Raw genomic sequence first — 13,803 nt, forward strand, 5'->3', positions numbered from 1 at the left:
CAGCCTTTACTCAACATTTCCAGAAAAAAGTCTTGAAATTCCCTCTGGCTCCATTGCCTTAGGAAACATGACCATCACTATAGCCAGGGAGATGGGATGAGGTGTGGGCTTAGTCCAGGTCATGCATCCCACCCCAGAAATGATGACAGAGACAGCTCTAGCAGAGCATAACCTGCCCCTGCCAAGGAATATCAGGGGCTGCTGGGAAAGGAAATGGGGAAATGAACATAAGGGATGCAACCAACAGCCTCCAACTCATCTCTCATTTTACAGATGGGGAACTGAGACCAGAGAGAGAAAAGGCTTGTTCTAAGATCACAGCAGAGAAGAACTGGACCATGACCCACCCCTTTAATCTGCAGACTTGATCCTATTTCCACTCTACTCTAATTCAACCTTATTCAGGCCAACTCGGGAAATATTGAGTGCTCATCAATATGGATTCAGACCAATCAATTTCTCCCGAAACCTTAATGAACTACTTTGGAAGCATCACATTTTAAACACCTCCAACAAATTTCCAGTCAAAAGAAAACAAACCTGAGTCCCAGGAATTTGCAGCCACAAAGATCAACCTCAGCACTTCTATCTCCCATCTTGGGGCACCCTAAGAACCAAGTGGCTCCTGTTACTTTTAAGGGGAAAAAATGCATTCTGGTGTGCAAACATTCTCGCATATTCATGCACTCCAAATCTAATTTTAGCTGCACGAGACTTCATTATAAGACACTCACATAATTAAGCAGTTTTCTTCCCAGGGTTTGGAAGCCTGTCTATTCTTCTCTCTCATTAACACATCACTGGGATTATCAAGAATGAGTTTTAGTTTTTTCAAATTATATATTTTGATTTTTCCAAATTGATCCACAACAGGAGATGAAATCCATGAAAATTACATGTTTTAGCACAGGTTTGTGCAACTCCACAGCCTGGCTATTAAAATTGGAATCTGTAAACAGGAGTTCTCTGTTCTGGTCTGATTAGCTACATCTGCCATGCTTCTCTCCTAAATTCAAGCCTGTTTTACTCCTTCGCTGGCTGGGACAGCATCCTCTTTATGGAGAAGCTGAGAGCTAGAGATGAGACCTAACTTGGAGAAGGACAAACACTTTCCCAAAAGAACAGACACATCCCCTTCCCGTGCTCCTCAGGAGCTGGGGGATGACTGCTGAGAACCATCAGCACATGGGGCCTTGACAGCTTACTCACCCACCGTCCAGGATCAGGTGTCTTGCCAGGTGGACTGACTCAACACGATGCACCCCGATTCCATCATTCCACTTATCTGCATGCCTGGCTAAGGTGCACAGTAAACTCCAAGGCCATCTGAGCAAGTGGCCCTCCAGCTGGAAGGAGCGAGGGTCTCTGGGTACGTGGCAACAGGGAACAGACTCATCATCTACCAGGAAGAACGGGCTGGGACTGGTGTTCTCCTGAGCCCTGGGGTGGCGGGGGAAGCCCAGAGGGCCATGCCCTGGCTGTGGTCCTAGTCGGTCCTCCAGCCACTTCACTGCCCTGTGCAGACTCCTTAACATTTGAGTCTTCTCCCCAGAGACTGTCTGGGTGGCCAGGAGAGTGAGGGTCGCTGCCAGGGAGCCAGTCTCTGGATTGGCTTCCCTCTCCTCCATCACTCAGGGCTGTAGTCTCCTTTGAGTTTCTAGGTTCACTCTGGGATGCAGGTATTCCCTGGGCCCCCTTCCAAGGCAGGGTGAAAACGCCTGGTGGATTTCAACTGCTCCTGCTACTCAGGAGAATCAGCCTCATCAGGGCTCATCACATACTTGATCCTCGAGCCATGCTGTTTCAATAATTGCTTATCAAGACCCTGGAGTTTTCAGCCTTGAGCTGAGCCCCAGCAATGCTTTAGGAGGATCTAAAATGGCCTCAGCATCAGTGTGGGTTTGGGGGAGACTCAAAAAGAACTTGGAGGCCACCAGGAATGGATGCTCAAGGCCATTCATTAAAAATTGAAAGCTAGGGAGGCTTCCCTCTGAGGAAGGCCCTCTCCTGCAGGGCCCTCAGCTCTGCCTGCCCCCACTGGGGTGATGTCAGTTCCCCATCTCCAGCCAGGGAGCAGATGGTCCCATATTCCCACTCCTGGCTTTCCCAACCCCCTCACCCAGCTTTCTCCTGCTGATGCAGAGGTCAGTCCAGCAGGCCCAGCCCAGGCCTGGAGAAGATGCAGAGGGACTCAGGGGTGGCCCACGTTCAAGCCCATCCACCTTTCTCCCTCAGTGTGTGGCCGAGATCTCGACAGCCCTCCCTGGGTCCCACTTGTCCTGGCTGTGCTCCCAGCTTCACCTCACCCTCTAGACTTCAGTCCCCTGATCTCTGCAGCCCCATTTCTGAGCCCAGGACATGTAGCGCAGGGTGACCCAAGAAGGTAATTAGCATCAGCACCCTCCCCCTCCCACACTGAGCACTAGCTGGCTGTAAGGAGAATCCTTTTCTCTGTCCCCTCCTCCGTTCTCACCCACCCACTCCTACCTTCCTCTTGCACAGACTTAGAGGCACGTGCCCATACCCACTCACCTGTTCTCAAAACACACAAGGGTCTTTCCAAGCCTCTGAGCCTTTGTACATGCTGTTCCCTCTGCTTCAATTCCCCTTCCCCTTGGCTCCACTGGAATAATTTCTACAGATTCCTCAGGACCAGTTCAAAGCCGCTGCAATGCATTCTCTGACCCCCACACCCAGCACACACACTCCTCTCTTGCTGGGTTTATCGCTCCCCTCCCCCAGCCCCTCTAAACCCTGAGCTGTGAGGAGGAGACTGTCTTCTCAGGAGGCCTGTAAGCTCATACACAGCAGTGCCCAGTAGCTCCAGTTTCCCGTATCCCCGAATGGGAAAGATGTCAGTGTCACGAAAACGGAGACAGAGGCTGTGACAAAGAGACCCAGTGACAGGAAGTGGAGGGTGAATAACAGAGGGACAAAGAGGGCTGGCAGATAGGGGGTCAGGCAGAAGCGGCAGACTTGCCTCTCCCCCCAGGGTCTTGATGGGCCATGCCGCCCCCCACTTCCTCATGACCAAGAGTGGGGTGATCCCGCACAGAGCTGTCAAGATGGGTGGAGCAACCAGCCCAGTGGCCCCCAAGACTCATCTCTCCTGGGTCTGCCCAGCCCAAGCGCCCCCTCCACTGGCACTCCTGGCATATAGGCCCTATCCTGGAGTCCCAGCCCCCTCCCACCCAACCCCCCTCTCCTCGCCCCTACACCCTGTTTCTGGGATAAGGCATGAGTCCCCAGCTTTATGGGGAGAGTCGGAGAAAGAAGCCAGGCAAGGAGGCACCAGTTCAAGGAGTGCTGATATTGGATGGGATGGTGGGGGGTGCACAGAATTTGCAGCTGGTCCTGAGGTGGGGGTGTCTGTGGGCGGCTCAGCTCTGCCTGTATCACCACCAGCCCATCCACAGAGAAGGGAGAGGCCGGGCTACAGAGCTGGTCATCACACCACACACACTGGGGGATGCAGACGTGTGGCTCAGGGCTGCCTGGCCTGGCGGCCATAGACTGTGAGCCTGTCTCCAGGCCAGGGTTCTGGCTCCTTGGGGCTCTAAGCCCACCCAGCCCAGCATCCTGCAGTCAAAGCCCCTGGCCAGCAAGCCTGCACCAGGCTGGCAACAGGAAACCCCGGGTCCCTGGGAACTCGGGATGCACGTGTGTGTCAGTGTGTTGGAGAGACAGACAGGCAGCCCCTGGGAACACATAACCTGGTGTTGGCATGCCTGCACTGACGTTTGTGTTTGCAAGTCAAAGAGTGTCAGGCACGCCCAGGGTGGTGGCTTAGGCGCATTAACGGGACACTGTGAGCGGAGAGGGGCAGGTCTAAGCGGGTCTGGCGAGGAGTGTGTGTCCCTTTGCATCTGTCCTGTGACATCGGGTCTACCGGCCAGGAGTCAGGCCCAGGTGTCCCTGTGCCGCAGAGACGCAGCCCCAGGGCGGGCCTCCGTGCAGATGGCACAGCCCCCTCCCCTGAGCATCCCGCGGAGGCAGCGGCAGGCGAGCATCCCAGCGAGCACGTGCGCGGCCCCGTGGAGGCGGCCGGCTCCCGGTGGGGCGGGCAGAGCGGGCCTGGAGCCTATCATCTGGGCACGTACTCCCGGGGCAGCCCGGCCCAGTTGTGGTCGCGCAGGGCCTGATCCACCGTCCGGATGTAGCCGTTGATCAAGTTCTTCATCTCGGGGGTGAAGGGCTCGGGGTCGTGCGGGCGCCGGCCGCGCCGCCGGAAGCTGCCCTCCTTGTTGTTCTCCACGCAGAGCAGGCGCTCCTCGCTCACGGACACGTTGAGGAAGGCCACCATCTCCCGCAGCGTGGGCACCAGGCTGCGCCTCAGCTCCTCGTAGTGAACCACCAGCAGTCGTTTGCCGTATTTCAGCCAGTCCAGCACGTGCGAGGACCACCACGACGCGTAGCTGTTGACAAAGTCCGGCCACTCTGCGGGGGAAAAGAAGGGGCGCCGTGTCACAGCCCGGCCTGGCAGGCCTGGGGCCTCCCCTCCTGGGGGCCAGGATGCTCCATCCCCCTCTGCCTGGGACCAACCTGCCTGGATCCCCCCACCAGGGAAGGATCTCGTTAGGGGTGACCTCGTGAGGGGGACAGTTATTATGAGGCTGGGCTCTGAAGAGCCCCAAGCCTGCCTGGGAGATGTGACATTGGGTCCACCTTCCCCTAGCAGTTTCCATGGAAACACACCAAGACACATGGGGTCTGAGTGTTGCAAGAACTGGTTCTCCCTCTGATGGACCTTGACCTCTGGGACCATCCCTGGGCAGGAAGAGCCCAGGATCTCAGGCCTATGGGACACAGCAGAGTTAGACAAGCAAGCCTGGGCATCTCTGTTGAGATGACTCTCAGTTCACCTTGATGTTGCCTTGGCAACTGTGCACATCATCCACTCTGGGTGATGGGGGCCGAGCAGTGTGTGGGGGGCAGATGCTGGGCCTCTCAAGGACATAAAGATGCTGTGCAGGCTGGGTTTTCCTGTCCCGGGTGCTCCTATGCAGCTTCATGAATGGGGTGCCTAATTGATGCTTATTGACACATGGGTATGGTCACTGGTTTAACCAGTGATGTACAACGAGGCAAGGGTTGGGACAGCTGCAATCTTGGACAGATGATCTGGTCCATGAGATTTTTTTTTCCAGCAAAAATTTACAAAGTCAGTGCCTCACCTCAGTGGAGAGGAGGGTGCCAATATCAAGAATCACCACCAACAAAATAAGCTTCCATAACTGGGTTATTGTGCTGTGCTCAGGCACTCGGCCGTATTTGACCCTTGTGACCCCGTGGACTGAAGCCCACTAGGCTCCTCTGTCCATGGAATTTTCCAGGCAAGAATACTGGAGTGGGTTACCACTTCCTCCTCCAGGGGATCTTCCCGACCCAGGGATCGAACCCTCGTCTCTTGCTTCTCCTGCATTGGCAGGTGGATTCTTTACCACTAGCGCCGCTCTCCAATGCTGTGGGAAGCATTTGCTTTCTCTGATCTTAACGACCCTAAGAGGTAGGGGCCATAGGGTTTTACGGTGAGAAAAGCAAGGCTCAGAAGACAAGGTCTGCATCTTGCCTGGGGTCACTGGGCTGGTAAGAGGCCCAGGAGGGATCAGAGTTCAGCCTGCCCGCTGGCTCAAGGGGAGTCAGTGGGAGGCAGGGATGGCTGGGGAGGGGAGTGGCCTAAGGGGAGGGAATGGGGAGAACACCCACCAGCCTCAGCTGATCACACAGGGACAGAAGCAGGAGCCTGCCCGGCCTCGTGTCTCATCACACCACCCACTCTGCTGGACACAGCTGTATTGCTGACAGCTTCGTTTTGTATGTATCACTCATCGCCCTGACTTGTGTCTCTCTATCCATTACCCAAAGGTTAGACTGTGTGCCCACCTTGAGGGTGGCAATTGTGATCCCTTTAGCCAACCCCTGGTGCCTCACCCAGCACCTGGCACACAGTAGGACTTTGGTTAGTATGTGTCAGCAGATGACTCCAGGTATAAAGAGGCAGCCCGTCCCCTGCCCTGCCAGCTCCTTTGGCTCACCTTTGCTCTTCCAGTTTCGGTCAGCTGCATAGCCCAGGTGCCCGGCGCATTTCCTGTTGAACTCGGCCACCAGGGACCTGTACGGGTTCCGGATGAGCAGGATGGCCGAGTCGAACATCTCAATCTCCCTCCTGCCACTCTCATGGGTCTTCACGCAGATGGTACGCCGGCTGCGCCAGTGGTCCTTCTCACCCTTGAACCCTGCCCGTAAGAAAGGCATCATGGAGACCCCACTGCCACAGCGGCAGACAGGTATGAACGCTAACCTGTGCCCCCAGGGAGAGCCAACACTGGTGGGCACTGAGGGGCCACTGGTGCGGCTTCTAACCACAGGACCTGATCCTGCCCGAGAGACAGTGAGAGAGGAAGGCATCTAAGTGGGGAAAGATGGCATCTGCAAGAGAAAGCAGATCAGGCACCTCCTGTGGGTCCCGGAAGTCAGGAGGCAGAGGCCTGACAATGCATCCATTTGGGCACCTTCATGTCTATTTCACATGAGCATTGCAAAGAGCTGGGTGAATGAACCAGAGCTGCAGGCTCAGAGTGGGTATGTGACTTGCTCAGGATCACACAGCACCACAGTATCAGAGCCAGGGCTCTCTCCATGTGGCTTTGTGTGTCCCTGAGAGGCCTTTGCCATCTACCCACCTTCCCATGGAGTGGGCAGGATCCCCATCAACAGGCTCAAGGGTGGTCAGCAGCTGTAGCCCCACCCTCTGACCTTATGTCCTGTAACTGAGCTCCAGTCTTGCATCCATGGAGACTCTCCCCAGCCCTATGCAGCATCATGCATTTATCAACAAAGATCATTGTGTGCCCATGCCGTGCTGAACTTCATGTCATGGATAAAGGGGGTAAGACTCAGAGTCTGTCTTTAAGCTTATAGTCTATTGGGGGGAGGGCAGGTGGTTCAATGGTAAAGAATCTACCTCCAATGCAGGAGACTTGGGTTTGACCCCTGGGATGGGAAGATCCCCCAGAGAAGGAAAAGGCAACCTGCTCCAGTATTCTTGCCTGGAGAATCCCATGGACCTCAGAGCCTGGCAGACTATAGTCCATGGGGTTGTAAAGAGTTGGACACAACTTAGAGAAAAAATAACAACAACAGCTATTTGGGGGACAGCCCAAGTGTATGTAATACAGAGGATAGGGGCTTATGGGGACAAAGAGTAGGGGGACCAGTTTGGAAGTGTGGTGGGAGGTAATAGAAGACTTCCTGCAAAGATGTCCCCTGAAGCTAATCTCCTGGCCACATCCCAACATAGACCATGCCATCAGCTCTGGGAACACGATAATTAAATGTACATGAGTTGGTCTTCAGCTCTTGGAAACAAAGGAGTCCCACCCCCACCCCCACGAATGGCTGGGAAGCATCTATATCTATAGCCAGCAGCGAGGGAGTCTTTGATGCCTGGAAAATGCAAGTCTCTTTTGAATCTGGAAGTCTGGGGTCACCAGCTGAAACTCAACATATGTTTTCAAACTCATCTCTGCCATGGGCCAAACACCAAAAGTCTTTGATTTGATTCATTCTGTCAAACAGCTGGGAAGTTCCAGGAAAGAATGAGTCAGTGCATGGGCCGAGGAAGCATGCAACATGGTCTTTGATACCCTGAGAGCCAGGGTGTCTTTTGTACTGTCTCAGCCTAATTCAGCAGTGACCACTTTTCCTTATAACTCAGACCAGGCTCACCCATAACAGGTTTGGGGTTTGGGCACTGGAGTTGCCTTGAGAATTTCATGTGTGCATGTGTGTGTGCACATGCATGTGTGTGTTCATTGCTCTGACAGTGCTCTGTGACCTGTGCCTATACCTAACCAGTCCCGTAAGGCTCAAAGATGCATCCAGGTATCTCTAGAGCCATTAAAAGACAGTGTCACTGCAACCCTTAATACCTGGCTGTCGAGCCACTGGGTCACTTAGCCATGTGTTGACCAAGACAGCCAGCTGTTTGAATAAGGTAAAGGCCTCCTAGATGAATATGGTGGGCATCTGCGGCCTGTACACAGTAGGTGGTTCCCAGGGGACTAGACCAGAGTGAGCAGGACCACAGTCTTCATCTGGTTACTTTGCCAATAGGTGCTGTAACACTCCAGGCTCCCAAGGATGAGCTTCCCTGGTGGCTCAGTGGTAAAGAATTCGCCTGCTGATGCAGGAGACGCAGGTTTGATCTCCAGTTCGGGAAGATTCCAAATGCCGCGGAGCAACTAAGCCCATGAGCCACAACCACTGAGCCTGAGTGCCCCAGAGCCTGTGCCCTGCAACAGGAGAAGCCACAGCAATGAGAAGTCCTTTCACCGCAACTAGAGAGTAACCCCTGCTCACCACTAGAGAAAAGTTCAGCAACAAAGACCCGGTATGACCAAAAACAAACAAATAAATAAACACATAAAAAGAAAACCAACCATCAAGGTTTGTGCTACATAATACTAATAAATAAACATGGTTTCAGAAAAAGTTTTTAAAAAGACTCCCAACTATGATGAGATTGGGTTATATGGACACCCGTGGCTTTTTTACCAACCAGATCAAGACTGCTGTGGGTAATCACAGAACCTTAGGAACTTTCTATTTTCTCCAGGATGTTACTGATAGGATCCTCTTTCCCTAAGCCAAACTCTGAGCTAAGAATCCCTGAGAAACTGTTGTAACACCTGACAACAGAGAAATCTATTTCACCAAATATGTATCCCACTTGGCTTATCTAAGGTTCTTAGTCTTAAACAGCGCACAGATTTGAGCCGTTTTAAAGTTCATTTACTTGACATAATGAGGCCTCTTATTTCTACAAGAGAAATATTAGAAATCATTAAACTCTTGAAGATTTTTGGACCTAGTTTTAAGAAACAGTATTTTGATAAGCTACATTTACCTTGGGGGGGGAGGGGGGAATGAACAGATGAAGTCAGTTTCCCCTAATTATTGAGGGTTGTAAAAATTAAGGAAAACTTAAAAACTGTTTATTGAGAGGGAATCTAAGTGACTAGGCTTTCCCTTTGAATCCAGATCAGATCTTGTAAATTTCCTCTCAAAGTGTGGTCCTAGAGCTGACTGCTTCAGCATCACACAGGAGCTTGTTAGAAATGCCAGTTCCTAGGCCCCATCTCAGACTAATTGAGTCATACTCTCTTGGTGGCGGGATGGGTACAAACCAGGAATCTATGTTGAAATAATAAGCCCTCAAGGTATTGCTTAGGGCTTCCCAGGTGGCTCAGTGGTACAGAATCTGCCTGCCAATGAGGAGATACAGGAGACGCCAGTTCGATCCCTGGGTTGGGAAGATACCCTGGAGGAGGAAATGGCTACCCACTCCAGTATTCTTGCCTGGAAAATTCCATGGACAGAGGAGCCTGGCGGGCAACAGTCCCTGGGGTCGCAAAGAGTCCGATGTGACTTAACGACTGAGCATGCACACACAAGCTGATGCTGACACGTTCAAGAGTGAGGAGCACAGCTCTGGCGCTCCAGGAGGGCCTGCGCTGCAGAGGCGGGGGTCTGGGCCTGAGAGCTACCTCCTCCCCCCCGGCAGCCCTCGCTCACCTTTGTTGTAGAGAGTTCCGTCGAAGTAGTAGCTGCCTGTATAGAAGCCGGTGGCATGCTCGATGAGGTGCCGCGCCCACGTGTTCCCAGCTCCGGGGAAGCTCGACAGAGCCACAAACACCTTGGATTTGGTGGGCAGGAACCTCCGGTCTGTGCATCGAGTGTCTGAAAGTCCAGAAGTCATCTCAGGGTTCCCCGTTTCCACTGTGACCCCCAGACTCACTGCCCGACTCCTCTTGGCAGGAAGTGCAGACCCAAGCCTCCCATTTAATGGAATGGGAAAACTAAGGCTCAAAGAGGGGAAGGGATGTGCCACCTGGCTTGGCTGCACGGGTCCGTGGCTGGCCAGAGAGAGCCCCAGTGATGACAAGACCTCCCACTGGATGAGTCTAGTGGGGATCAGTGCCCTGCGGGTGCCCCACCTTGTCTTTCAAGAGGTCACAGCCGAACCCTCCTGGCCCAGCTCAGATAACTCCAGACTCTGCAGGGGAGGTGGGTTGGGGGTCGTGGCCAGGCAGAACAATGTCTCACACCAGGTAGAACAGCAAGGAATCAGGATTCAGAACTTCCGGTGTTAACTCTCTGTGCCCCCTCTTTCTGGGAGGCCCCCTAGTGTTGTGTCAGGGCACATGGAACCCTCTGGTGACCGTCTCCTAAGACCCCAGGGCTGTGCCGAGTCACCGTAGGTGTTTGATAAAGGTGACAGTGACCTTCCCCAGCTGCTCTTCTTATCAGCCCCTAAGGTCAGCTGGGGCAGACCTGCTTCTCAGACAAGGAAGATGCTGGGGTCTGGGCACAGCCCGGGTGACTCACCAGTCCCCAGGTACGGGCTGGCTCAGGGATGTCCCAGCTGCCACTGGGCTCCCATGTCACCCAGCCCCACCACCTTGCCATGTTATCCCTCTGGACCCTGCCTCTCTGCTCTTCCTCAAACCGCCTTCATCCCCAGATTCAGATAAAAGTCAGGTGCTCTTCTCACCAATCCCTGCATCCTCGTCCAGCCTCCAGGGATGGAGGAGGCCTCTCTGTTCACATTACCCAAGATAGGACCACCCACCAAGATGCCTTCCCCATCCCAGGACCATATACTCAGTCCAAACTCCCAGACCAAGTACAGAAGGAAAGCCCTGCATGCCAGTTCACCTCTGCGGTGGAACTCACCCTGCACAGGGGTCTGGTAGACCTCGCAGTACTCCGCCAGCCTCTGGGCCTCAGACTCCTGGCCACACAGCGAGCTGTCCACGGCATCCCGCAGGTTGAACTGGGGGGTAGAGTAAGCACAGTAGCACTCCCAGCCTCGGAGGATGGCCAAGGGGAACTCCTGCCAGGGAGGAGAAAGAGATGTGTCTCCAATGAATGGTGAAAGCAGGGGCCAAGCCCCTACTGCTCAGGCACTGGGGCGATCTCTGCGGATGTCCTGCCAGCTGCTTGGGATCAACATGGGTGTCTGTGCGTCCTTCCAGTGTCAGGCACTGAGCCCAAACCTGGGGAGACAGCTCAACAAGATGGGACTCTGCCCTCCAGCAGCTCAATGCCAGCCAGTGACAAGCCATAGTTAACACCAGAGTGCAAATGGTGCTTCTAGGAGGGGTAACTCCAGTGGGGGGACTGGAGCTGAGATCTTGGAGACATCAGGAGTTCTGGGGAGGGAACGGCACTCCAGGTCAGGGAATCACATGAACGCACGTGTGCGGGGGTGAGAATGGCACAGAGAAGCCCACCCAAGGGCAGCTTAGTGAGGTGCTCAGCATCTTTAACCAACAGACCATGGAATTCCTGCCAGCCTTCCCTGGAAAGAGATGACCTGACCCCTGTTTCTGCAGTCCTGCTTTGGGGTGGTGGGCAGGGTGGATGACAGTTTCCCACACAGCCTCTTTTCAGGATGGCAGGGGTGGACAAGGGCAGGCCTTGATTGCTCTGAGCTGATCCACTCTATGGGGACTTCCTGAAATCTGCCAGAGTTACGAGAAGGACAAGTCGCTCCTCGCAGTCTTTATTTATTTTTTAATATTTGTTTATTTGGCTGCACCGGGTCTTAGTTGCCACATGTGGGATCTTTAGTTGCAGAATGTGGGATCTAGTTCCCTGACCAGGGATCGAACCTGGGCCTCCTGCATTGAGTGCACGGAGTCTTAGCCACTGGACCGCCAGGGAAGTCCCACCTGGAAGCCTTTTACGTACATTTTCTTGGTTCCCTCTGGGCAGGAGGCTGCAACCACCACACAGTGGTAAGAGCTGGGGCGCTGGTCTCTGGAAACCTGAATGTGAATTCAGGTTCACAGGCTGGATAACCTTGAACCTCTCTGAATGTCACCATGGAACAAAGGTAATAAAACCCACCTTGCACATCCGTTGTGAAAACTAGATGTGCGTGTGTGCTCAGTAGATTCAGTTGTGTCCGCCTCTGCAACGCTATGGACTGTAGCCTGCCAGGCTGCTCTGTCCATGGGATTTCTCCAGGCAAGAATACTGGAGTGGGTCTCCATTCCCCCTTCCAGGGGATTGTCCCAACCCAGGGATTGAACCTGAGTCTCCTGCATCTCTTGCATTGCAGGTGGATTCTTTACCCACTGAGCCACCTGGGGAGCCCGAAAACTAGATGAGAAAGGTCCAAATTGCCCAACACTGGGCCTGGCATGCAGTAGGTATTCTCACAGAGGAATGGGATATCCTCTGCATCCTTCCCCCCAACCCTGTGGGCATCAGCCAAGGCTCACTCAACAATTCCTCTACCCATCTCTCCCACACCTGTTACTTGAACACCTACTGTGTGCAGGGCACCCTGTACCAGGACACTCAGCCCCGTGGACACTCTGCTTCTCCCATGCCTCCTGCAAACAATGAGCGATTCGAGTCCCCACCCCTCCCCCAGGCAGAGAGATGAGAGGAGTCTATTGAGTGTGTGCGAGGAGGTAGTGGGTGGAGAAAACTTCTCCCTGCTCGGGGGAAACGCTGAACAAACCTTTTTATTTTTTGCCCACAGCAAAAATTTCATAAATAAATAAATAAAGGAAAATCAATAGCGTTTTCTGAGCGTGGCTTGGCAGAGCCAAGGATCTTGACACTCAGAAAAGACAATGGATGGTGTCCCAGCCAGGGAGGGTGAGGCAGAGCCTGGGGGTGGGGCAGTCCCTTAGGAGGAAGGGCGAGGGGATGTTTCCCCCCATGGAGGGTGCTCTCCTGGACACAGGGGGGTTGTTCCCTCAGGTGCCTTGCAGCCCCCATGAAGGCCCCTCCCCACCTCCCACCTCCTCCGTCAAGCCTCAGGGGAGGCTTCGCCTCTGCGAAAATGTGCCCAGAATTTCACCGAGGGCCAGGTCTACATCTCCTTCTTAGGGTTCCCCCCACATGAGGGCAGGAGACAGGATGCTTCCACTATTCTTACACACCCCTGCACACACACACACACACTCACACAGCCTGCTTCCAGAGTACAGTGCTCCCTCTTGCACTAGAAAAGCTCTTCAACATTCTATGAGATCGTAAGCAAGTCACCTCCCTTTTTGAAACCTTAACTTCTCCATCTGTAAAATGGACACATTCCTTGAGTTGTCCTGCCTAGAAGAGTCAGAGGATCTCATTTCTCTCCCTCTGATCCACCACAAGGACCAGTTTGACTCGGACATCTATCCCCCCATGCTTTTTCTGGACGAGGCGTGAGTTGAGGATTTTTTCCTGGATGGGAGGCTGGGGGCAAGCAGTCACTTTGCGTGTCCATGAGTTCATGTCCAGGGGCACCAGCGAGGAAGCACTGGGTAGGAGAGAAAACACCATGTTTGCAATGCAACAGACCTGGACTTGAATCCCAGGGCAACAGTTGAGTATCTATGTGACCTCGGGTCAGTAACCAGGCCCATTCAAGTCTCAGTTGTCTCATGGGTCATCAGAGGGCAATAATATTAATGTCATAGAGTGTAGGCAGATGGAGGGAAGATGATGCATTAAAAGCAGTAGATGCATATAGTAGGTGCTCGCCTACTCCTAGCTCTTAAGACTTTTCATCACAGAGGTAGGCCGCAGACCACCCTCTGGACACTCAGAGCATGTGACAGTCTGGTTCCTAAAATTCCCACTCTGGCTCCCCCTCCAAGGCCCCAAAAGCTCAGGATCAAGCAAAGGTTGGAAGCCCTTCTCCCAAGCAGCACTTGTGGTCCTTAGTTATTTATTCTTTTTTTTTTTTTTTTTGGAGTGTGATTGCCTTACAATGTTGTGTTAGTTTCTGCTGTA

At 53.5% G+C, this 13,803-nt stretch overlaps 1 protein-coding gene across 3 annotated transcripts in view; it reads right to left on the bottom strand.

The window, feature by feature from the left end:
• Positions 1-3,289: 3,289 nt before the first annotated feature.
• The window catches only part of WSCD1 (WSC domain containing 1), a 44,181-nt gene continuing 33,667 nt past the window's right edge, over positions 3,290-13,803 (bottom strand). For all 3 annotated transcript variants that reach the window (XM_070478924.1, XM_070478922.1, XM_070478923.1), the window contains exons 6-9: positions 10,738-10,897; positions 9,577-9,741; positions 6,036-6,236; positions 3,290-4,437 (exon numbers count right to left, since the gene is read on the bottom strand). In XM_070478924.1, coding sequence (XP_070335025.1) covers positions 4,085-4,437; positions 6,036-6,236; positions 9,577-9,741; positions 10,738-10,897 — 879 coding nt within the window. In that variant the 3' untranslated portion in view covers positions 3,290-4,084. The remainder of the gene's footprint in view (positions 4,438-6,035; positions 6,237-9,576; positions 9,742-10,737; positions 10,898-13,803) is intronic.

The sequence above is a fragment of the Odocoileus virginianus genome, chromosome 17 (assembly GCF_023699985.2).
Source record: "Odocoileus virginianus isolate 20LAN1187 ecotype Illinois chromosome 17, Ovbor_1.2, whole genome shotgun sequence".
In the NCBI taxonomy this organism is placed as follows: Eukaryota; Metazoa; Chordata; class Mammalia; order Artiodactyla; family Cervidae; genus Odocoileus; species Odocoileus virginianus.